This window comes from Geotrypetes seraphini, chromosome 1 (genome assembly GCF_902459505.1).
Source record: "Geotrypetes seraphini chromosome 1, aGeoSer1.1, whole genome shotgun sequence".
Classification (NCBI taxonomy): domain Eukaryota; kingdom Metazoa; phylum Chordata; class Amphibia; order Gymnophiona; family Dermophiidae; genus Geotrypetes; species Geotrypetes seraphini.
This window is the reverse complement of record NC_047084.1, coordinates 193,384,803-193,410,416: the sequence shown is the minus strand read 5'-3', so window position 1 is coordinate 193,410,416 and position 25,614 is coordinate 193,384,803. Positions and strand designations below refer to the sequence as shown.

General features: G+C 40.6%; 1 protein-coding gene across 2 annotated transcripts in view; it reads right to left on the bottom strand.

Moving 5' to 3' along the window:
* Positions 1-25,614, bottom strand: part of WWC2 (WW and C2 domain containing 2) — a 343,981-nt gene that overhangs the window by 97,371 nt on the left and 220,996 nt on the right. For both annotated transcript variants that reach the window (XM_033943044.1, XM_033943053.1), the window contains 2 exons: positions 24,008-24,618; positions 7,876-7,999 (listed from right to left, as the gene is read on the bottom strand). In XM_033943044.1, the coding sequence (XP_033798935.1) occupies positions 7,876-7,999; positions 24,008-24,618 (735 nt within the window). The remainder of the gene's footprint in view (positions 1-7,875; positions 8,000-24,007; positions 24,619-25,614) is intronic.

Here is a 25,614-nt window from a genome sequence, read left to right as displayed (position 1 = left end):
TTCAATCCTCTATAGTCTTTCCAGTTATGTGTTATATGTTGGATGGCAACTCCTGTTAAAATCATTAACAGTTTGTTATTATTCGATGAAATTTGACTTTTGGCCCTCATAGACATTCCAAACAAAACTGTGTCATATGATAGGGCCACAGGATTCTCTAACATACAATTTATTTGACCCCAGATCAATTTCCAAAAATTATTAATAAAAGGACAATAAAATAATAAATGATCTAGAGTTCCAGCCTCAAGATGACAATGCCAACATCTATTAGACTTAGAGCAATCCAATTTTTGTAAGCGAACAGGGGTCCAGAGTGCTCTATGCAACAGGAAAAACCATGTTTGCCTCATAGACGCAGACATTGTACATCTTATCCTCCAAGACCAAATACGTGGCCATTGAGATGCATTAATTTGATGCTTAATCTCAATGCTCCAAATATCTCTAAGTACAGTCCTTGGTTTTTTATTTAAATATCCAGATAATGTTTTATACCACTGTGCGGCCTGGTGACCCATAAAATCTGCCTGGAAGCATAAGAATTCTAGAGTAAAATGAGTATTTAAAGACTTCCATTCAGGGAACCCTGCCTGAATAGCCTGCTTCAATTGCAACCACTTATAACTTTGTTTTTTATTAAGTCCAAATTTATGTTGCAATTGTGAAAACTCCAGCAGCTTACCATCATTAATAACATCATCTAAAGTACGTATTCCTGCTTCAATCCAATCCTTCCAGACAATCATAAAACCGCCTATTTGTATCTTGGAGTTCAGCCATATATTTTGACAAGTAGATTTTTGAATAGTAATAGGAGTTAAGTTGTTTACATACTTTAATGTTGTCCATGTGTCCATTAATATCCTATTGGTTTTCCTTATTCTAGGCATTTTAATGCTAAGCAGATGACGAAGCCTGATAGGAGACATGAGCTGCCACTCCAACCATAACCAATCTGGAAGCTTCTCCATGAGTTCTGGGAGGACCCAATACATACCTTGGCGCAATATATAGGATTGATGAAACCTATAAAAATTTGGAAAATTTACCCCTCCCTCCTCAATTGGTTTTTGTAAAGTCACTAGAGCAATTCTTACAGCTTTACCCAGCCAAATAAATTTACTAAGAATATTATTTAACTTTTTGTAAAAAGACCCCTGAAAAAAAAACTGGTATCATTCCCATTTGATAACAAACCACAGGCAATATCATCATTTTGACAGTTTGAACTCTTCCCCACCAAGATAAATGTAAAGGATTCCATTGCTCACATAACTCTGTTACTTTTTGCAATAAACTTTTTTCATTCATTATAATTGTCTCATCAAGCGTGTTTTTTATCCATATACCTAAGTATTTTATTCCTTCTTCTTTCCAAATAAAAGGTAATGAGTCAAATAATCCTTTTGTGCAATGCACATTTAAAGGAAGAACTTCTGATTTAGTCCAATTTATTTTATATCCTGAAAACTTTCCAAATCTTTCAATCAAAACCAATAAATTTGGAATGGTTGTTTCCGGATTCCTCAAATGAAGTAATATATCATCCGCATATGCAGAAACTTTATATTCTTTATCTTTATGCGGTATACCCTGTATCTCCTCCTCTTGTTGAATAGCTAATAATAAGGGTTCAAGCACTATATCAAAAAGTAAAGGAGACAAAGGACATCCCTGTCTAACTCCCCTTTGCAATTTAAAACAATCAGAAAAATTATTATTGATATATAATCTAGCAACAGGAGAGCTATACAGAGTTTTAATCATTTGTATAAATCCCGAACCAATACCAAACCACTCCATGGCCTGATACATAAATGTCCATTCCACACGATCAAAAGCTTTCTCTGCATCTAGAGACACAGAAAAAGCCGGATCTCCAATTTCTTTTGTTAAATATAACATTTGCAATGCCAATCTGGTGTTATTAGAAGAGTGTCTCTGAGCAACAAACCCTGTTTGATGCATACCAACTATGTGAGGAAGAGCTTTTGCCAAACGTGTAGCCAAAAGTTTGGCTAATAATTTACCATCTACATTTATCAATGAAATAGGCCTGTAATTTGAAACCAACATGGGATCTTTATTTGGCTTCGGCAAAACAATAGTTAATGATTCTGCCATAGTGCCTGATATACAACCTTTCTTTAGTTGATTCTGATATAAATTTAATAAATGAGGTAAAAGAGTATTTTGAAATGCTTTATAAAACTCTACCGTAAAACCATCACCACCTGGAGCGGTCCCTACTCTAAGAGATTTCAATGCTGTTTGTAATTCTTGTAAAGATATTGGATTTTCCAAACTTCTTTTTATATGATCAGGAATCTTCGGACCTTCAATATTATTTAAAAACACTATACCATCTTTTTCTTTATTTAAATAAGACTCAGAAGAATACAGGTTTTTATAATAATTTAAAAACTGTTTTAAAATAGGACCAATCTGAAAATGAGTTTCACCTTTTTCATCTTTTATTGCATTCAATTTCATCTTTCTTTTTTTCACTTTAAGATAATTAGCCAATAATCTTCCCGCCTTATTTGAACTACCATAATACAAAGCTTGCTGACACATAATATTTTTTTTAGCCAAATTAGAAGAAATCTCATTATATTTATATTTTGCTTTTAATAAAGTTTGCAACGTAGAATTCTCCCACTTATTAATCAATTTTAATTCTAAATCTTTTATTTCGTGTTCCAGTTCCGTAAATTGCTTATTTAATTGTTTTTTAGAATAAGCTGAAAATGATATAATTTGCCCTCTCATCGTTGCTTTAAAAGCATCCCATATTATTTCTGTAGATATTTCCTCTGTAATATTATTTTGAAAATATTCATCCATTTTTAATTGAAATTCTTCACAAAATTTTGGATATGCAAGCAATGCATTATTAAATCTCCATACAGGCCTACCATTATCCGGGTCATTAAAATTTAAAGAAATCCACACTCCTCCATGATCTGATAAAATTATTGGTTCTATAGAGGCTTGTGTAACATCTTGTATTAGCCCATCAGAAACAAGAATATAATCAATTCTAGAAAAAGATTTATGAACATGTGAATAAAACGAAAAATCTCGATCATTAAAATGAAGAATTCTCCATATATCTTTTAAATTGCAAGAATTTATAAAATTATCCAACCCTAAAGATTTTAAAATTTTACTAGGTTTTTTATCCAATAAAGGGTCCACAACAGCATTAAAATCTCCTGCTACTATCAAATTATTAGCAGCCAGTGGTAAAATTATTGGTTGTAGAGTTTTAAAATATTCAATTTGATTCGAAGATTCATTTTTTTTTTTAAATTGCGCTGATTTTTTGCATGTGTAAAACACGCAAAATATCAGCCCGATTAAAAAAAATTTAAAAAAGCCAGCAGAAGTAGTGACAGGAGGCTGCTTCTCCTGTCACTACTGTCAGGGCTCTAGCTATCCGTCAGTCAGTTGGGGGCATGTCAATGATCATCCCCATTTGCATGCAGGCCTTTTGTGAATTTGTCGGCCTGCATGCAATCGGGCACGGATCGTATAGGGAATTAGGGTTAGTGAATCTAGCCCAATTTCATCACCTTTACTGTTCAACATCTTTCTTGCTCTTCTTCTCACACTAGCATTCAGATCCTCTACACCAGGGGTGTCAAAGTCCCTCCTCGAGGGCCGTAATCCAGTCGGGTTTTCAGGATTTCCCCAATGAATATGCATTGAAAGCAGTGCATGCACATAGATCTCATGCATATTCATTGGGGAAATCCTGAAAACCCGACTGGATTCCGGCCCTCGAGGACCGACTTTGACACCTGTGCTCTACACTTTAGACACCAATTTTAATTTTCTCAATGGCTTCATGACTACCACCTGGTTCTAAATCCAAGCAAATCTAATTTCATGATTTTTGCAGAACCGACAGTATCAACTATGCCACTGCCTATTCTTCTCTGCAATATTTCTGTCCCCTAAATTGACTCCACATGGATACTAGGAGTCCTGCTAGACTCAGTTCTACATTTCATATTCAAATTCCTAAAGACATTCAATGTTCTTTCTTCAAACTACGGCTTATTCAGTCCGTTAGGACATTACTCCTTCCTTTGACACTTAATATCTTAATTCATTCTTTATTCAAATCTCAATTAGATTGCTGGAATTCACTCTACAAAGGACTCAAGAGTATAAGAATTCAAATGACTCCAGACAATGCAAAGAACCACAATTTGACTTATCACCAACCCCAGACGCTATGACCATATTACCTCTCACCTTAAAGTAGCCCCTTGATTTCCAATGACTCACTGTTTCACATCTGAAATACTATTACCGTATTTTCACGTAGATAACGCGCACCCGTGTAAAACGCGCACACGGGTATAGCGCACGGGGAACTGTAATTTATGTAAATAAATTTTTATATACCGCGCACACCTGTATACCGCGCATGCTGCCCCAACTCTCCCGTCGCTGCCCGACTCTCCTTTCGCCCACTCCAACTCTCCTCTGGCCAGACCGACTCTCCTTTAGCCCGCCCCGACTCTCCTCTGGCTAGCCCACTCTCCTCTGGCCAGCCCACTCTCCTTTAGCCCGCCCTGACTCTCCTCTCCCCCTTGAAGTCCTGTCCCCACCCTAAAAGCCTGATGCCCCCCCCCGACGTCTGATTAACCCCCCCCCCCGCAGGACCGCTCGCACCCGCACCCCGAAGGACCGCTCGTGCTGGAACACGCACCCGCACCCCCACCCCGAAGGACCGCTCGCACCCCCACAGCCTCCCCACCCCCCATCATGCAGAAGTTTCCTACCGTCGTCCTGCTGCTTCCTTTGCCGGCGGTCCTGCTCCTTCTCTTAGCCCTGCGTCTACGCTGCTTCCTCTTCCGGCGGTCCCGCCCTTTCTCTGATGTCAGAGAATGGGCGGGACCGCCGGAAGAGGAAGCAGCATAGACGCAGGGCTAAGAGAAGGGGCAGGACCGCCGGCAGAGGAAGCAGCAGGACGACGGTAGGAAACTTCTACATGATGGGGGGGGGGAGGCTGTGGGGGTGTGAGCGGTCCTTCGGGGTGGGGGTGCGGGTTCCAGCGCGAGCGGTCCTGCGGGGGGGGGGGGTGAATCGGACATCGGGGGGGAACTATGTAAAAAAAAAAGGGGGGTTAACGCGCATGGTTATACACGGTTTGTAAAAATCGTGTATAATGCGCGCGTTATATGCGTGAAAATACGGTACTGGCTTTCAAAGCACTGACTACTGGCGAACCACTTTATCTAGCTCACCCATCGCGAGCACATCAAAACAGGTTAGTTACTCTCTCCTGTCATGATATTGTTCATGAGCACATCAGACAATCTTCCTTCACAATTCAAAGCCCTCACTTGTGGAATTGTTTGCCCAGCCTGTAGACATTCCTAGACAAATTTTAAGAGTGAGCTTAAAATCCTCCTTTTCCATGACAAGTTCTGATAAAATCTCCCTTTCTCCATTCAGTAGTGGAGGGCATGGATAACAGTATAGCACCCCTCGATGCCTTATCCTAACCCTCTTTTCTATCAAACATTGTAGTTCCCCTTTCCCCTGCTTAGTCATGTTAATCACAAGGAGTCTGGGACTGGTTTTCCTGAGTGTTGAACTAAGTTTTCTCTTTAATAAAATGCTGAATTATGTTTAGTTGCAGACCTAACTTATCTCATGTTCTAGTTTTTCTGCTGCCTCCAAAAACTTCTGACTCAGGCTCCTGCCCTTGGCCTTCCTGTGAAAGTACAACATGTACATACAATACACCCTCAGTTCCACTTACTCACTTTATTTGAGAAGAAAATGGTAGCTTCCAGAGGCAACAAGAATTGTGATCAATTTTCCAGTGATTAAGGTGTACATGGATTTAGCACATGTTAAATGCTGCACAGTCCATTGTATACCTATAGGCTGCATGGCACTCAGGGCCGGATTCTATAAACGGCACTGTTATCAGTGGCCATCTAAAGAACGGCCACCAATTGAGTGTCAATCACACAACGACATCATTTGTAGAATGGCAGCTACTTCAAGTATAGGCGCTGGAAATGTAGGCCAGGGTTTTCAAAGCCTACACATCTATGTTTGACATGAATCGTGTCTACGGAGGCACTTAGGGATGTCTAAGGGCGTTTTTGGACTACTTCGACCTTAGGCATTCTAAGTTGCCCCATAAACATGATCTAGGTGCCAATTTGGTAAATACCTCTAGGAGCCTACATTTTTGTTTCTAAATGATTTGAAAATAATTTTTAAATGGCTTTGCCACTTAAGTTAGGTGCCGGTAGAGTGCCTACTAATGCCTAACTTAAAGGCTCACTAAATCTGTTAGCACACTTTTGCAAAAGGACTCCTTAAGGCACAGTTAGCACATACAAATAGGCTACTGCAGAAATGCTTTATAGCATTTTGCAGTATTTTGCCCGTTTACACATGCTAACCCACACATTACTGATTTTTTTTTTTTTTGAGAAGGCATGTCATGAGCAGAGAATGAGCATTCCTGCATAATCCAGCTAGTGCATTATGATTGACATGTGCTAACTAGAGAACAAAGAGTTAACTTAGTACTTCCTAAACAGGAAACAGTAAGGGCCATATTCTATAAATGGCATCTATATTAGGTGCTGCCAGGCACCCTCATTGTGGCCGCCTAGTGACGTCTTAAGTTCTGGATCTGCGCCCAACTTTCTTTTTAATTGCTTTATTCGGCTTGGTAATTGACCATGACAGTTTTAAGTCAATTGAAAGAAAAACCCCATTAATTAAATAATTTAAGAGTTTGGTGCCAAACTCTTAGGATGCCTAGTGCCGCCTAAGAGGAGGCGCCCTCCCATACCTGATGCCTATCTCAAACAGAAGGCGTGGTTATAGGTATCTTTATTTTAGTATTTATATACCACTTATAGCCTAAGTGGTTTACATTCAGGTACTTAAGCATTTTTCCCTATCTGTCCTGGTGGGTTCACACTCTACCTAATGTATCTGGGGCAATGGGGGGATTAAGTGACTTGCCCAGGGTCACAAGGATTTGAACCCACAATCTCAGGGAGATGAGGCTGTAGCTCTAACCACTGTGCCATACATGATTGAGTTAAGCGTCATTAGGCATCCAACATAGATGCCACCAAATTAGGCAAGTGAAAACTGGCCTAATGTAGAAGCGCCTGTGTCTAGGACACCTAGCAACACCTAAGCCCGCTTAGGCGCCACCAAACAAGATTCTATAAATGGTGCCTAGCGCCTGATTGACAACTGCGCCTACAATGTAAGCGCTGCTAGGCGCCATTTATAGAATTCGGGCCTAAGTGCCCCCTCATTAACTCTATGCAGGTACTGCCCACTAATAACAAAATCAGCACATGACCTGCAATAAAATATATTTTTAAACTCCCCAAAAGAGCTGCATTAAATTTGTGCTTAGTGTGTGGTAAAACCCAAGATACCAGGTGTTAAAAGCCCAGATTCTAGCCAAAACGAAAGAAACCATCCAACTTGTCTGCTGTAAAAAAAAAAAGTCAAGCGAAGAATAACAAAAGGAAAAGACTGCAGAAGTGATGTACAAAGCGCCAGGATACTTTATGGTGATCCCAATGGTGGTTCTCATATATGAAAATGCAGGACCCGACATGGGCCGTGTTTCAGAGAAACACCCCTTCCTCAGATTCTAGCACATTTCAGTTAAAAGGCCCCTAAATTACTTATGTGATCTGATTTCATTTAAAATATGGAAGTTTTGCAGTTCAGGCCCTTTATAAAGGGTCTTCTATATGTTTTAATGTAATTGTTGAGAAAGAAAAGCATCATTGTTTTCCACCAAGAATAATAAAAATAATCCAAAGAAAAGGCCATTTTATAACTTGTACATACGGTTTTACAGAAGGCTCATAGACCCCACTGTCTCCAGCCACAGACTCATCTGATACAGCTGCCGATACACAGGCAGTCTTCTCTTCCAGCAAGTGCTCTGTGTTTCTTCTCTGCAAGTCAACCTCTATGAGTGAAGACAAAAGGTTCATCAAGTTTTATTAATACTTGATTTATTGCCCTTTAGAGACCTTTCAGAGTGGTTTACAATAAAACCTTGGTTTGCGAGCATAATTGGTTCCAGAAGCATGCTTGTAATCCAAAGCACTCGTATATCAAAGCAAATTTCCCCATAAGAAATAATGGAAACGACGATTCATTCCACAACCCAAAAACTTTAATGCAAAATACTATATGTACTTGTATTACAAGACCTCACTTATTTAGAACAGTCACTACACTCCCGCAGGGTCAGAGAGAAGAACCGTTGGCTCAGTTGTGATGTGTGTATACTGTATGTACTTGTATTGCAAGACATTGCTTGTATATCAAGTTAACATTTAATAAAATGTTTTGCTTGTCTTGCAAAACGCTTGCAAACCAAGTTACTTGCAATAAAAAGAGAAAGAAATTCAATATTTAGAAGAGAGAACAGATAACAGTCTGTCAGACCTCATCCAGGTTTCTCGACTAGACTCCACTCACTATAGGATGAAGAAGAAAGGAAATCATAATTGAAATGCATCCTTAAAAAAGGAACATTTTGAGATTTGTTTTGAATTTAGCATAAAAGAATGTTCCAAACATAATGTCAGGGGAAAATCATTCCAGAGGATAGGACCAATTGCACTGAATATTTTTGCACAGATGAAATCATAGCAGACAGTTCTGAAGGATGATATTTCAAGGTGATTAGCTTGAGAATAGCTTAGATTCCTAGATAGAAGATATGGTATAAGTAACTAGTAAAGGTACAGGTGTTGTGAATAATAGGTCTTATGAACCAGTGAATTAAATTTTTTTAGAGAATTCTTTATGGAGGAAAGGGGTAACATGATCATATTTCTTGGAACAGGTAATTAATTAAAACAGCCATATTTTGTATAGCTTAAAAGTGGTGAATGTCCTTGGCTCATAAGTCATTTAACAATGAATTGCAATAGTTTAGGTAACTTATGATAACGAATGTGTTAGAAGTCTAAGTAAAGATTGATGAAATATATGATTTGAGTAATTTGTTTGAGCTTATATAATAATAATAATAATAATAATAATAAACAACAGCAATCATTAATAATTAATAACAACCATAATAGAACTCAAGGAACCATTGGTAAGTTCCAAGCTGAATTTTGAATGACTATAAGACCTTTTGGTAAGTATATAAACCACTGAATGAGTAAGATTAATGAGTTTTAGAAGACCATTCATTTAAATCAATTGTTATTGCTTTTTGTAAACCACTATGTTCTGCACATCAGAAATGGTGGTATACCAAAAATTTTAATAAGAAATATGAAAACGACAGTGAAAAGTAACATTTCAGTTGATATAATTTGAAATTTGATAGCTTCCATTTATTCTGCAATCCTTTAGAGAGGCAGGAAGAAAAAACCCCCAGCATCGTCTATTGTTATCATCAAAGGGCAAGATTATGGAACTCTATCTTGAAAGAAAAATGAATACTACTCAAACCTGAGCTGATGTACAGAAGGTAAAGACTAAAAAGAGGATGATAACCCAATTCTATGAATGACTCTGTTCCATTTCTACAGTGGACTAGCCACAGTGTAAACAGGATATTGGGCTAGAGGACTATTGGTTTGACCCAGCTCTTCTTATGTTCCCAGGCAACAAAGCACGCAGTTTCATTTTGGATCATTTGAAAACTAAATGAAATAAAGATATCAATGAAATATTTTATTTCATTTTTATTTAGTTTCATTCAACAGTGAAGTCCCAGACAGCCTGGAAATAGTAGGGAATGGATAAGAGAGCAACATCAATTCTTAGCAAATAGGTTTTCAACTGCTAAGGATAGTTTTGGGGTGGTTTGGGGGCATAGTGTCTCAAACATTTTTAACCCTGGCACACTAAACGGAGCAAATGTTTTTCACAGCATATTATAATTGAAATTATAAAATTAAATTTGAGAGTTATTTATTTAAAGTTCTTTAAGCTACGTATGGGTCACTGTAACAACAGTGAAACTAAAGTGAATAGAATTGCTAATCAATGCAATGAAAGTGCTTGTTTTTGAATACAAATTACCGGTAACTCAAAACACGGCTCGATAGTCAATAAGCAAACACACATTTCATCATCCACCATCTGCAGTCGTTCTCCTTTTTTAGATTTAATTTCTGTCAGAGCTGAAAATCCAAGTTCGCAAAGACAAGAAGATCCAAACAGTAATAAAGCCTTGATTGTTTGTTGCTCAAGTTAGGATAACTACTACATAAAAAATAAAAATAAAATTACTTGCCGTTAGTTTTCAAGGACCAATCACATCAAAATGATGCTTGTCTGGGCAGTTATATCCTTACGCACACAGATGTGCTTAACATTGACAAACTACTGTGGACAACTGCTTTCCGAGGACTGGGACTCAAGAGAAATTGCGCTTTGGTAATTGATTGCCCAGCAGAGAAACAGGTAAGTTACCGATTGTTATTATGGTTACAGCAGTGGACATTTTGCCATGAATGATTTTGCCATGATTTTTCCTATATTTCAAGTCACCGAGGTTTGAATTCACTGGTTTGCAACACTAGAATCTTCACATTTAACATAAGAACATAAGAATTGCTGCTGCTGGGTCAGTCCATCGTGCCCAGCAGTCAGCTCATTCGGCGGCCCCCAGGTCAAAGACCAGTGCTCTAAAATGAGTCCAGCCTCACCTGTGTACATCCCAGTTTAGCAGGAACTTGTCCAGCTTAGTCTTGAAACCCTGGAGGGTGTTTTCCCCTACAACAGACTCCGGAAGAGCGTTCCAGGTCTCCAACACTCTCTGGGTGACAAAGAACTTCCTTACGTTCATATGGAATCTATCCCCTTTCAACTTTAGAGAGTGCCCTCTCGTTCTCCCTACCTTGGAGAGTGTGAACAGTCGCTGTTGTTGGATATGGAAATGGACTATAAATGAGTGGTGTTTTTTTAACCATATGAAGAATAACTCAGGTTTTTTCTCCACTTCTTTATGTTTGTCAGATGATTTCAATTACCCCAACATTGACTGGATAAATTGCTGTATTAGGGAGTGCTAGGGAGGTAAAATTCCTAGACATCATAAGAACATAAGAATAGCCTTACTGGGTCAGACCAATGGTCCATCAAGCCCCGTAGCCCATTCTCATGATGGCCAATCCAGGTCACTAGTGCCTGGCCAAAACCCAAGGAGTAGCAATATTCCATGCTACCGATCCAGGGCAAGCAGTGGCTTCCCCCATGTCTTTCTCAATAACAGACTATGGGCTTTTCCTTTAGGAACTTGTCCAAACCTTTCTTAAAACCAGCTACTCTATCCGCTCTTACCACAACCTCTGCTTCTTGGAGCAACTGGTCCAGGAACCAACAAGATGGGGAGCTATTTTAGATTGTGCAAAACCAATCCCTGGACATAACATTGGAAACCAAGAAGACCAATAACTGTTGCATAGCACAGTACGACGAAGGTGATCTTTCACAAGCAGGCAGCCTTTCTTCAGTTAAATATTAAACCTATAATATGTATCCCAAGTGCTTTGCTATTGTTTATCAAATGTGAGTTCAAGGCAAACCACTAGTATTGAAGCATCTTTTCCTTCAACTACGATCTTGTACAAAGATTTTTATAAAAATAAAAAAATAATAATTATAGATTGTAAAAAAAATGGCCCCATGCAATTCAGCTATCTTTGTTAAAACTCTTTTTAATACAGATGGATCTATACCACTAACCACCTTTTTCTTTCTAACCTATATTCATACACAATAAGTGTCTTACAACAAGTACTGAGCATTCTTTTAAAAGTGGAAACCAAACTTGTACTAATTTGTGAGCCCTTTATAGTTCTTTCATCTGCAAGTGAGAAAGTGTACTGGTAGTTACTTTGCCCCCCTTCTGAGTCATGACTCTGTATCTAGTTAAGATCTTTGAGCTTTAAGACTGAACATTAGAGACCCGATTGCTAGATTTCTGCTTTCAGCTGGGGTGGAAAGAAATGCTTCTTATCCCTCTTGATGATGAAGTGCCTTTTCTTCCCTTTGTGTGGGGTGAAGGTGGTGACATAATTTATTGATTACCCACAGGAATCACCACAGCCAGTCTGAAATTGGCTTTGACAATAACAAAGAAAAACAATGGAAGGACTGGGAAATTAATCCAACTTGGTTCAAGCTAAAGAAGAGACCTGTACAGAAAAGTAGACAGATTGAAAGAAAAAAAAAAAAAAGCTTTATCCCTGAAACATTACCTAGACCAGTACCATATCATGCTATGTTACACCATGCCATTTTTGTCATGTTATGGTTTTTTACCATGCTTTATTATATATGTTAATGTTTAACCCATTCTGAGCTCTCCTGAGAGGATGGGACATAAAATGAAAAAGAAATATGAAGAATCAGGAGAATGTTTACCTGTACAGTGTTTAATAAGTGTGTCTGTGCCTATAATGCAGGTAAAATTTCTGCTACTTATGCTATGCTAGTATTTTATAAAGATGTTTGGAGGAGCATTTTCAATGTTGTCTAAGTTCAGATTGAGACGTTATGCCATAAATATCTCAAATAAACATCCAGCACACAGACATAATCAAACCGTTTCTAATTCAATTGTAGCTTTGAGCTAGACATATTCAGGCTCAACATGTCCATCTGTAAGCACCATTTTCCCCAAAATAAGTCCACCCTGTTTCCCCAAAAATAAGCCCTAGCATGATTTTTAAAGATGCTCCTAATATAAGCCCTACCTCAAAAATAAGTCCTAGTTAAGATCGACCCCCGAAGCCCCTCCCGAATGTCCACAACACTCCCCAACTGCATCCCTGACACTAGTGCTGCCCAATTTGCCGGCGGCAGCACTTTCTACCCTCCCACCCATCCCCCTGTGCAGCAGAACCCTGTAAGGATTGTTAGTAGCCCCCACAATGTATGGTTGGTGGGGTCACTTGAGAGGCGCCCTTACAAACGCCAGGTCCCAGGTTCAGTTCCCTCACTGAAGATTCACCAGGAGTAGAATCCAATAAGAAACACAGCCAGAGGTGATTGCATAAAGAATATATTATAGAATCAGGCTTACAGAAAAGCAATATTTATAAGCATTACAATCAAGCATTACAATTAAGTAGAGAGCAAAGCAGTTTCCCTGCCTTTTAGAGTTCAGAGGCAAAGAGACAGAGAGTCTGAAGTTCTAAGGAGAGCCAGAGAGAGAGAGAGAGAGAGCGGGATGGGGTGATGGTCTAAGTTTCGGGTTCCATAGATAAAGAGAAGGATAGACAGAGAGATAGACAGAGAAAGAGATAGCTCAAGAGAAACAAGAGAGGACCAGAGTGCCAAGAGCCAAGAGAGCGGGGTGATGCTGCGAGGGGGCTTTTATAGTTTGGAAACTTATTCTAAAAACCAGAATCTATTGAGCTTCAATAGAAGTTAAATCTCCCCCCTCCTTCGTAGATAGGAGAAAAATAGGCTGTAGTCATATGTAATTTCCAGTCTGTCTCTGACAATAGTTTCTGATTAACTTTAGTTATCTGTGCACCTTGACCCATTGTCCTAAGCACCCTCTTAATCAGACATTAACACCTTTTAGCTAATCCTGATTTAATCAGGGCTATTTGAAACCATCTTTTAGGGTTATGTGAAATCGTCTGCCTTCACTCAGAGTCTATCTGCATTCACATGCCAGTCAGATTGATATAATTTCCCATAGGCCTTCGCTGACATTAGTTATGCCAACTGAAAATGCTGAATGCTAGCAATAGCTATGCTGACAAACCCCACCGACCTTCTCACCATAAGACCAACATACCTCTAAAAACAGCAATGATGGCAGAACTCTGAACGGGCTGCTTCTTGGCAGAGGGAAGGCCCGGTGGGAAAGGCCATGAAGCAACCCGTTCAGAGCGTTGCCACTGCTGCTGTTTTTGGAGGCCTCGGAGCAGAGGTATGTCGGTCTTATGGTGAGAGGGTCGGTGGGGTTCTGCTGCACAGGGAGGGATAGAAAGATGCTGCACAAAGGGATGGCTGAGAGAGGAGGAAAGATGCTGCACATGGGGGGGGGCGAAAGGAAAGAGGAAGAATTGGAGTAGAAGAGAGGAAGGGAGAGATGATTGTTGTACATGAAAAAAAAGATGACATCTCCTGAAAATAAGCCCTAATGCATTTTTTGGACCCCAAATTAATATAAGACACTGTCTTATTTTCGGGGAAACGTGGATAATAGAAAAAACAGAGAAAAGCAAGCCCTAGGAACGTTAGTCTGGCAGCTTTCCTAGTAAACTGGTCAAATAGATATCCCAGCAGTGCAAAGCAGAAGCCGAGTCCAAAACAAGACTTCTCTGGCTCGGCCCAAAACTAGACCACCTACCCACCTCCATCCCACTACCCTCTGGCTCCTCTCTGCAGCTTGAGTTCTAGAGCAAGGTCTTGGGCGTCATCATCGATTCCACATTGTCCTTCAGTGACCACCTCCAATCCTTGGTAAAAAAATGCTTTTTCAGCCTTCACATGCTGAGGAAAGTTAGATCTAAAATGCTTCCATCAAAAACATTTTACCCTCCTTGTCCAATCTATCATCCTCTCCAGATTGGACTATTGCAACTCTATCTACTTAAGCCTAACTAAGAAAAACCTCCACAGACTGCAACGGATTTAGAATGCCGCGGCCAAGCTCATCTTCGCTAAAAGTAAATTTGACCATGTCTCCCCGCTCCTGGCCAAGCTCCACTGGCTTCCGATTATCGCCAAGGTCCACTATAAATGCACCTGTTTAGCTTTCAAAATTCTACATGGCATCCTCCCTCCCCTTTTCCCTCTTTCTTGGAATTCCTCAAACCCTAATACCACCAGATCCTCCTACAAATTAAAACTATCCTTTCCCTCGCTAAAAGGCATATCCCACACAGGAAAGCTAGAGACCTCCCTCCACTTCAAAATCACTGAGCTCTGGAACAACCTTACCTCCCCTCTTCGGAACTTGAACTCCCTCCAAGTTTTCCGCAAACATTTGAAAACCTGGCTTTTCACAAAAATGTAAATCTCCCTCCAATTTAGGAATCAAGGAAACTCTTATAACTTGGCCTCCCAAGTCCTCTAAATTTTCTTCACACTTCTACCTCTAACCCTCTGTTGTAGTTCCTTCCTATTTCTTCCACTGTAAACTGCGCCGAGCTCTACGAACGTGGAGATGATGCGGTATACAAACCTAAGGATTAGATTAGATTAGATAACGGTTTCTGCCATCATGTTTCTATGTTTCTATATTCTATCCTTTCTTTTCATGGGATTCTGCAAAACATATAACTTAAGTTCTCAATGTGACTCAGCTCATACATTTCTTTTCTCATTGGTCTGATCTCTATTTATTATCTCCAATCCAGTTTAAACTCAGATGCCAGATTAATCTAGGGGAAAATGCTTGAGTACCTGCATAAATTCATGTAAAACCGTTCTGAGCTCTCCTGGGAGAACGGTATAGAAAATCAAATAAATCAAATAAAAATAAAATAAATCATCACCCAAACCATGTTCTTCTTTATATCTTCAAAACTTTCTTACGACTTATTTCCATATTTTTTTTACTCTTGTTCTTAATCTGTTTCATGGGAGAGTCTTACACAGTACTCAATTGGGTTGATATGCAAAGCGGTTTAAGTAGGCAGTAGAGGCACTTGGCCAAATAAATCGCTTGTGCGGAGCTCTCTACTGATATTCTGTGGCACTAAGGCCCAGATTCTATACACTGCATCATGGTTGGCGGCTGCCTATGAAACAGCTGCCATTATGTCAATTATGCAACAGCACCTTTTATAGACTCATGACTTAGAACATAAGAATTGATGCTGCTGGGTCAGACCAGTGGTCCATCGTGCCCAGCAGTCCACTCACGTGGCGGCCCTCTGGCCAGAGACCAGCGCCATGAGACTAGCCCTACCTGCATGCATTCTGGTTCAGCAGGAACTTGTTGAGCTTGGTCTTGAATCCCTGGAGGGTGTTTCCCTCTATGACAGACTCCGGAAGAGCATTCCAGTTTTCTACCACTCTCTGGGTGAAGAAGAACTTCCTCACTCGTTCTCCCTACCTTGGAGAGAGTGAACAACCTGTCCTTTTCCACCAAGTCTATTCCCTTCAGTACCTTGAATGTTTCAATCATGTCCCCTCTCAATCTCCTCTGTTCGAGGGAGAAAAGGCTGAGCTTCTCTAATCTTTCGCTGTACGGCAACTCCTTCAGCCCCGAAACCATCTTAGTTGCTCTTCTCTGGACCCTTTCGAGTAGTACCATGTCCTTCTTCATGTACGGCGACCAGTCCTGGACGCAGTACTCCAGGTGAGGGCGTACCATAGCCCAGTACAGTGGCATGATAACCTTCTCTGATCTGTTTGTGATCCCCTTCTTTATCATTCCTAGCATTCTGTTCGCCCTTTTCACTACCGCCGCACATTGCGTGGACGGCTTCATAGACTTGTCAATCAGAACTCCCAAGTCCCTTTCCTGGGAAGTCTCTCCAAGTAATGCCCGGGACATCCTGTATTCGTGCATGTTCTGCTGCACAGGGAGGGATAGAAAGGTAGGCGCTGGAAACATTGGCCAGGGTTTTCAAGGCCTATATTTCCAATACCTACCTTTCATGTGAATCATGGCTACGGAGGCGTTTTACGATGCCTAATGCCACTTCCGACATTAGCCACACCTACAGTGGTATTAGGTGTTGTAAAGCACCTCTGTAGCCACAATGCAAGTGTTGCTTTTTTATGGGATTGGTAGATACCTACATTTTTCTTTTAAAACCACTTTACCTCCTTCTTTATAAAGCCACACTAGTGTTTTTAGCGCCAGCCGACGCTCATAAGAATTCTATTAGTATCGGAGCTGATACCGCAGCGGCAGGCGCTAAAAACGCTAGCGCGGCTTTGCAAAGGAGAGGGATAATCTTTTTAAAATAGTGTTCTCCACTTAAATTAAACACCGGTAGGGTGGCTACTGGCGCTTAATTTAAGGCGCCATTTATAGAATAGGGGCCTAACTGCTTATACTTTACCAACCACTAAACTGAAAACTGGAGATTCGGTGGGCAATCTAGGGACAGAGTCAACACTTATGTGGTTACATGCTGATATTCAACACTTAACCACTAAAGTGGCCAAATCGGACCACACAAAACATAGTTCCGTCTTTTATCCAACTTGCTTAGGCAGTTAAATGCTGAATGTTACACTTAAACACATAGGAGATGACTGGCTGTACAAACCTGGATATTCAATGCCGGTGGCTGCACATGGTTCAGAACCGAATATTAGTGGCTAAAAAAAATGCTTACATTTGCCACCTATTTACCCCAATAGCTTTCCTTGATAGCTAAACTCAATGGAACTGATCTATGGCATCTGAATCTGATGAAATAAATCAAACGGTGTACAGCAACTGAAACCCTGGATATCAGATCATTTTCTAAATAAGAGGGTTTAAGCACACAGCTCTGGAACCAAGAGTCGTCTCAGGTTAGAGAAGACAAGAAACGTTTGGAATAGGATGGAGCAAAAATAGAATTAAATTCTTGTTTTACTGTTGGTCCTATTTAACGTTGAACTGTCATACTGAAACAATGTGCTAGGTTCTATGCCAACAGTGTCGCCAAGTGTTGCATACCTAACAACACTGTTGGCATATCTTTCTGCCCTGTTTTTTAAATGTAACGATTACGGGACAAATGCTTACAACTGTTTCTCGTTTGCTTCAAATACTGTGAAAGAAAGGGACTCTCCTCAGTGCTGTTTTCCATGGACAGCTGCCAAGATACCTTCCCAGGAACAATAAATCACATGGTGGCTGAAGGAAGCGAAACAGAATTGGCCACTGGGACTATGGCTGTATAAGCAACCAGAAAGATAGGAATGTGTATATGTGTGTGTGTGTCTGTGTATGTGTATATGTGTGTGTGTATATATGTGTGTGTGTGTCTGTGTATGTGTATATGTGTGTGTGTATATATGTGTGTGTGTGTCTGTGTATGTGTATATGTGTGTGTGTGTCTGTGTATGTGTATATGTGTGTGTATATGTGTGTGTGTGTCTGTGTATATGTGTGTGTGTGTCTGTGTATGTGTATATGTGTGTGTGGGGGTGGGTGGGCACACAGCTTGGTTTGTTTAGCCCTCTGCTTGGTCTGCAGAAAATTTCTGCCGGTCCATGCAGGGCCGGCGAGATCGAGTTATATTTCCTGCCGACTGCGGTTCCTCCCGACCTCGTTTCCTGCCGACTGCTGTTCCTCCCAGCCTCAGGCAATCAAGACAGGCTGCCGATGTTGGAGCCTTCCCTCTGTGAGTCTCGCCTGTTCGGAAACAGGAAGTTGAAACAAAATAGGAGGGACTCAGAGAGTGAAAGTCCCGACGTCAGCAGCCTGCCTTGATCGCCGCCCATGCCGAGTTGCTGAAGAGGGCCGCGGGGAAGGTGCAAGTGGAAGGGAGAGAGCTGCAGGTACAAGGGAGATGGTCAGCGTGTGCGAGCAAGATCCTGGGGAGCCTTTGACGGTGGCTGTCTCCCCTCCCAGCAGCTCTCCTACTTGCCAGGGCAGTGATTCATTGGCAATTTCCTCTTTCTTCAGAGGCAGCAACTGACCCAAGGCTGCCTAAGTAAATCGCTGCTGCAGGCAAGTACTAAGAGCTGCTGGAAGGGGAGGAAGCCACTGTTGGGGCTGGGAAGCTGCTGGATAAAAGGAGAGATGCTACTGGACCTGGAGGGAGGTAGAAGGAGAGATGCTGCTGGGAGGGGAGGAGGGAAAGAGTTACTGTTGGATAGGGGAAGAAGGAAAGGGAGAAGGAAGAAAAGGAAGGAAACAGCTGGCAGGGAGATTACAGGAGGGGAAGGAGGTCAGGGTGGAATGGAGAGATCAGATGAGGGAAAGGGGAGAAAGAGGAATGAGAAAGTAGAGAGAGATTGATGCTGGAAAGGGGGTCAGCAGAGAAATGAGAGAGGGATAAAGATGCTAGATCTGGTATAGGAGAAATAAAAATGAAGAAAGCAGTGAAGCTGGAATGAATGATGTAAAAAGGAGAGAGGAGGCACAGGCTGGATGGACAGGGGAGAGGGGAATAGAAAGAAGTCAGATACATATAGAAGGGGGAGAGGGCAGACAGTGGATGGAACGCGCAGATGCTGGATTGAAGAGACAGGGCAGATGCTGGAAGGAAAAGAGTGAAAAGAAGAAAGCAGAAACCAGAGACAACAAAAGGTAGAAAAAAATAATTTTATTTATATTTTGTCATTAGAATATATCAGATTTGAAATATATATCCTGCTAGAGACATAACTGGGGACTGCAGTATTCTGTTAGCATGATATTTCTGTGTAGCATTCTATAATAACTTGGCTTGTTCAGTTTTCTTGATAGTAGAGGGGATACCGTATTTTTCGCATATAACGCGCATATGTGTATAACGCGCCCACGCGTATAGCACGCGAGAACAAAGCATTTATGTAAAAAAATTTCCTTATAGCGCGCCCACACGTATACCGCACATGCTCCTCATTGAACTAGAAACTTCTCCTGCCACCCCATTTGTGTGAAGGGGATTCAAATGTTCTATAAGTAACCCGCTGGACCGCTGATTAAATATTAAAATCTGCCAAATAAAAACTTCTGAATTGAAAAACTTAGTCTCAACTCTATCCTAGCGGGGCAATTTGAGTTCGACCGGGTGAATAGGGGCGCTTACATTCTTAAAGTCGGCCCACTGACCAAACCAGTAGAAGGATTAACAATTTTTGATGCTATGGCGGCCCACAAAGAAAAAAATGTTCAGGCCTACATTAATTCTACTGGTGCCCACATCGCTGTGATACCTGGATGCCAGCCATTAGACATCGCAGTGAATCATCCATTCAAGACTTTTGTTAGAAGGGAGTGGGAGGAGTGGATGCAGAGCGGCACGCACGAGTACACACCCACAGGGCGGCTGAAGCGGACAACTTTCACAGAAGTCTGCAAGTGGGTGGCTTCAGCATGGGATAAAATAACACCAGATACTATTCGAAACGGATTTAGAAAAGCGGGCATTGTTTATGAAACCAATGACACTAATCATGTAGCGGAAGGAGGTAACGACACGGATATCAGCGATGATGATGACGATGACGACGATATCACTTCAGAAATAAACGAGGATCGTCTGCAGGCCGTGCTGACTTTATTTAATGACGATGATGAATACCGGTATTCGGATTTTGATGGATTCAAAGATTCAGATGACTGTGATGATGATGACTGAATAAACAAGTAAACTTTTTTTATTTACAACTTTAATTAACTATTTAGATTATTTTGTCCTCGATACTTTGTTTGATCTAGATTAAATTTTATAGTTTATGAGAATGAACATGTGATTTCTGTTCTTGTTGCTGAATTCATACTCACTGGGACTGGGAAGGGCCAGAATTATGTATTTTGGGCCCGACCGAAGGGGGAAGAGAATCCGACAACCCGACGACTGAGGAATAGGGGGAATCTGACGATTGGGGCAGCAGAATTAAAATTTTGCAGTTAATTAAAAAACGAAAAAAAAAATTTCTTCACTAAAAGTCAGGCGGCATTTAACATGACCCCATACGGCAGGGGCAGCATTATCGGGGTGGCAAATGCCGTCTTTGCCGTATGGGTGTCGCCGAATGTGGTATCAACAATGTAAAAAAAATTGTATAACGCACTCACGGATATTACGCGCATGGTTATTGCGCGGTTTGTAAAATCGTGTATAGCACGTGCGTTATATGCGTAAAAATACGGTATATGTGAAAGGGAGGGGAGACAGGGGTTTTGTTGGTCCGTGCTCTGTATATCTGTATTTATAAAATCACAATTGTTCAGAATATTGTTTCTTTTTATACTTTAATAAAATACGTTCAATATAAAATCATAACTGCGGCTTGTGCAGATGGGATCAGATGGTTTGCGGGGACCGAGCTCGCAAAGACGGGGTGGAAATGGGTTTTTTAAAATTTCAGTCTTAATAATTTGCCGGTCCACAAAATAATTATTTTATTTCTGCTGGTCCACGGGTGTAAAAAGGTTGAAGAACACTGCTCTAGAGTCAAATAATGTTCTGATGCCCCTGGAAGCAAGCCACTAATCACTATATTATTTTTTACCAATGCTTCTTTTTATATTCTTCTCATGGCTTCATCTTGAGTGACATGTACAACATTCCCCAGAAGTGAGACATAATTTAGACTCCCCCTCTAGCTACATTAACTCCCAAGCCTCTGTCAAGCAGATTGTCAATTGTTCCGCCTAGTAACTTTGTGATCTATAGACTAGTGTTCACCAGGGAATGAACCATGTAGAGGCTCATTACACCAAGGACTTCAGCTTTTTATCTATATTAAAAAATGAACTGACTGCTATAGGAGTAAAAACATCTACCACCCTTCACACATTTGTCACAATAGACTTTCTAGTGGAATTTGTACAATAAGTAAGCATCCTGACCACAGGGTGGCAGCATTGTATGCAAAACAAGCACTACGAAATGACCAACAAGAATAGGCTCCCATTATAGTTACTGCAAATTTAGGTAAAGATTTTTTTTTTTGCACTCCGATTTGAAACAAGAGTTTCTCTCACTGTAGCATTCCTTTAAGATTTCAGAGAGCCACTGATCCAGTGCAGTTAATTAGCTGCACAGCACAACTGTATAAGCCCCATGAGTGTTTCATTTCCATCCTCTGAAGTACAACTTTGAAAGGTTACACTGCTATGTGCTGCAAGCTTTCTCACTCTGAATTTCACTAACGAGAACTCTTGGCCTAGTCTTTAGAGAAGTACAGGAACCCAGAAAGGAGCAAACTCTTTCCATCAGACTTAAAATATTATTTTTATCCAAGCTGTATGTGCAAATAATCACAGACCAGATGCTTTCTGGCTAACAATAAATGCTGAAATCTTCTCCTTATAAATTGAACACTTTACCATGACACACATTTAATTAGGGATGAAAAAATATGGACACAATCTTGCCTTCATAGAACCTTTGCAACTTTTCAAGATTCTAAATGATTCACAAAACATTTTGAGCTTTGCAACCCCCCCCCAAAAAGGTGGTGGGGGGAGGATTTTCTAAGCTGACACCTAGAGCTATAGACCACTTAGGCATGTCAAAGGTACCAGTGAATGACAGGGGGGCACCTATGTGCACTAGACACTATTCTATATGGTAGCAACTAAGGTCCAGACTCTCACAAATAAAATCAGCATTTAACGTGATCGCTAAACTGGTTTCCGACAGTTTAGCCTGCATGCATTTTAGCAGCAGATTATCAAAACGGCTTATGGCAGTTTTTTTGTGAGCTTTCTAACAGTCTCCGACACAGCCATAGGAGGGGCCTTATGCATCTGGGCCAATCAGAGCGCTCTGATTGGCCCAGGCGTATAAGACCCCACCCACAGGAGGGGGCCTTAAACAACCTGGACCAATCAGCAGATGAACTCTTCAAAGGCATTTTGAGGTATTCAACTGCTTTGAAAATGAGTACCTAATTGTCATAAGAACATAAGAATTGCCATACTGGGATGGACCAAAGGTTCCTGAAGCCCAATATCCTGTTTCCAACAGTGGCCAACACAGGTACCAAGTAAATAGCTAGATCCCAAGTAATAAACAGATTTTATGTCAGCCTCAAATATTTTAGAATTGCTTAAGTACTTCCATGAAACTAAAAAATGCTGAAATTACCTTAGTGGCTAATTATTTTACAGAGCTATTTAACAGTCTTAGGGTTCTATTATTATTGCTGTGTTAAAATTAGTAGGACATAAGCACAGCCCTTGGTTTCCCAAGGCAGATTTTTCAAGATTCCGCAACAAGCGTTTGGAAAGTCTGCAGCAAGTAGGCAGCTCTTTCCATAAATTTGCCTTTTTAATTTTATTTGCAAACTGTCATTTTCTAGATTTTCTTGTGTGCTCAGTTTTTTATTTGGCCCTTTTGGGGGGTAAAACGAACTTAATGATTGGTGGTGGGGATTGAAAATGGGGAGAACGACAAAAGATTTATGGAATGGGATGAGAGGGGAGGGGAGAACCTCAGCAGAGGGAAAAAGGATTTCAGAGAAAGGAAATGGAGTTGAGACCATAGGAAGAAGAGGTAGGGGGTAAGGAAGGAGTTGGATGAAAAGGTAGAGGAAGGGAAGGAAAATAACAGGGAAAGGGGGAAAGAAGATAGATTGGGATAGATAAGAAAGAAGGGATACAGGGTCAACCAGACAGAGGAACAATCTACTCATACCTTCCTCCCTATACTGATCCCTTCGTTCACTCACATTCTATACCACCTTCAAACTTCCCAGTTGCTGATTTCCTCATTCTCTTCTCCCAGCTACTCTGATCCTCTTATTTACTTACTCACTCCTTCCCAATCCTCTCACACTCCACAATACCTCTGATCCTCTCACTAGCTCTCCTATTTCTCAATCCCCATATTTACTCGCAGTCCCCTGGATCCTCATCCTATCACTCACTTTCCCCATCTCCTGATTCACTCTCCCTTGCAATCCAAGCCCAACTCGCTCTCCCTTGCCCTTCTCCAAATCACCAGAGAAGCTCTTACACCAACTCTTCTCTTGTTCCCCTACCCCCTCACTCACCCTCTTGACCACAAGGAAAATATTAGCAGAACATAACTTCAATTATGGTTTCTCTCTCTCTCTCTGCTTCTGATCATACTATTTCACTTTGAACTTTGCAACAGTCCACCCAGAAGCAGAAGAGAAGAATACAACCTAGATGCCGTATTGCCACCAGAATAACTCTCTAAACATGCCACCCTTCTCCCATCCTGAAGAAAAACAGGGAAGTCTCCAATTCAGTCCTCCATTTCCCATAGTGATTCCATGGGAAAGAGAGAATTTTGTAGTCCTTTCTGCTACCACAGAATAGCAGGAGGATAGGAGCCTTGATTATAGGTTATATGTTGGTTTTGCACATTGGTTTTCATTTCTTATGAGTATTTACCTGCATTTCCTTCATTTAATGTTTGCCTGTTCTCTTCATGGAGATCTTTATCATCATTAAGTGCTGAGGATACTCCTGCTTCGGTATCCAGTAAAATCTGGTGTTCAGAGAGGTCCATGCCTCCAAAATGTCTAGGCAATTCACAGTCTTCAAAGTCTGCAGGGAGATGGTGCAGGGGTAAGTCCTGGGTGGATGCTGAAAAAACTCCTTCCAAAACCAGTGGAGACCCAGGTGGAGAAAGAGAAGAAAGGGAGGACCTTGAGGAAAGCGAGGTGACAGACTTGGGAGGTTCAGCCACTTTTGTAGTCTGTCCTGGCGCTGGACAGCCAGAAGAGTTGCTAAAACCCAGTCTGCTATGCGAGCTGACCACCTCATTTTCATGAATTGTAGTGATGGGTCCGGAAGGAATGTAGCCACTTTTTTCTTGCAAAATAAAGTCAAGTTTATACTGATAGTCCAAGTCTGTTACTTGCTCGCCTTGCGTATAATAAAGATCTGTAGAGCTCAGGGAATTTAGGGACCCCCTGCTAGATGTATTCAGAGATCCTCGACTGGATGCCAGTGAACCAAGACTGCTCCCCGAAGAAACAGATAACGTACTGGTAGACAAACTGCAACAAGAAAACAAATTTAGTTCTCCTTTAAAGCTTAAATAATTTATACAAATTAAAAGATGCGATTCAGAAGCACAAGACATCATAAATGATATAAGGAAAAGTTAAACCCTGTAGCTAACACTTGTAGTGATTATTCTTTCACATGCAAAAATCTTTCTATTGAATTTTCATGTTATAAAAACCCAACAAGTTGTATGGGTCAATACACAAAACCTACACAGGGTAGACTCGGGAACCGATTCAGAAATATCTTTTTCACAAAAATTTGGTGGATGCACAAAATAACCTCCTAGAATAATAACAAACTTTGAGAAGATGATAAAATAATGAGAAGAGATATCAAAATCATGACTTAATGATACCACATTCTGGGGGGGGGGGGGGTAAACAGGTTGATACAGCAAGTTGCTAAGAACTAAGTTACATTATTTCACTACTGGTTGAACAAAAATCTCTCATATTTCCATATTTAAAACATACTAAAATTGTTTTTTTTTGTGTCTGCTAGCACTTTTGTGTTTGGTTTTGGAATTTTGACTACAACTGTCATTTATCCAGTACAAATGCTGTGTGCGTTACATTACTAATTTTATATATATTAATATTATATGTATCAATGTTGATTATTAAATGATATATTTATGGTTATTTGTATGGATATGTTATCACACTTATTATAAGTTTAAAAATGAATAAAGATTTAAAAAAAAAAACCAAAAACATTTTCAAAATTTTCAAAAGTGATATGGAAATCAAAGTTGAAAATGGGCCTGTCTTCATTTATACATCGGAGCTGGTGCCTGGAAACCCAAGTCAGAAGCAGCTGATAGCCTATACTTGAATTTAGAAAAGTAGGTCCTGGGCAGGATGAGAAAAACACTCCTAGTTTCTCTGTTTGTTGTGGAAAGCAGATGTTCCAGCCAGTGTTCCCTCTAAGCGGGCGGGTGTTGTGAGCAAACTTTTTTCACCGTGAGCCAAAAATATCGGGCG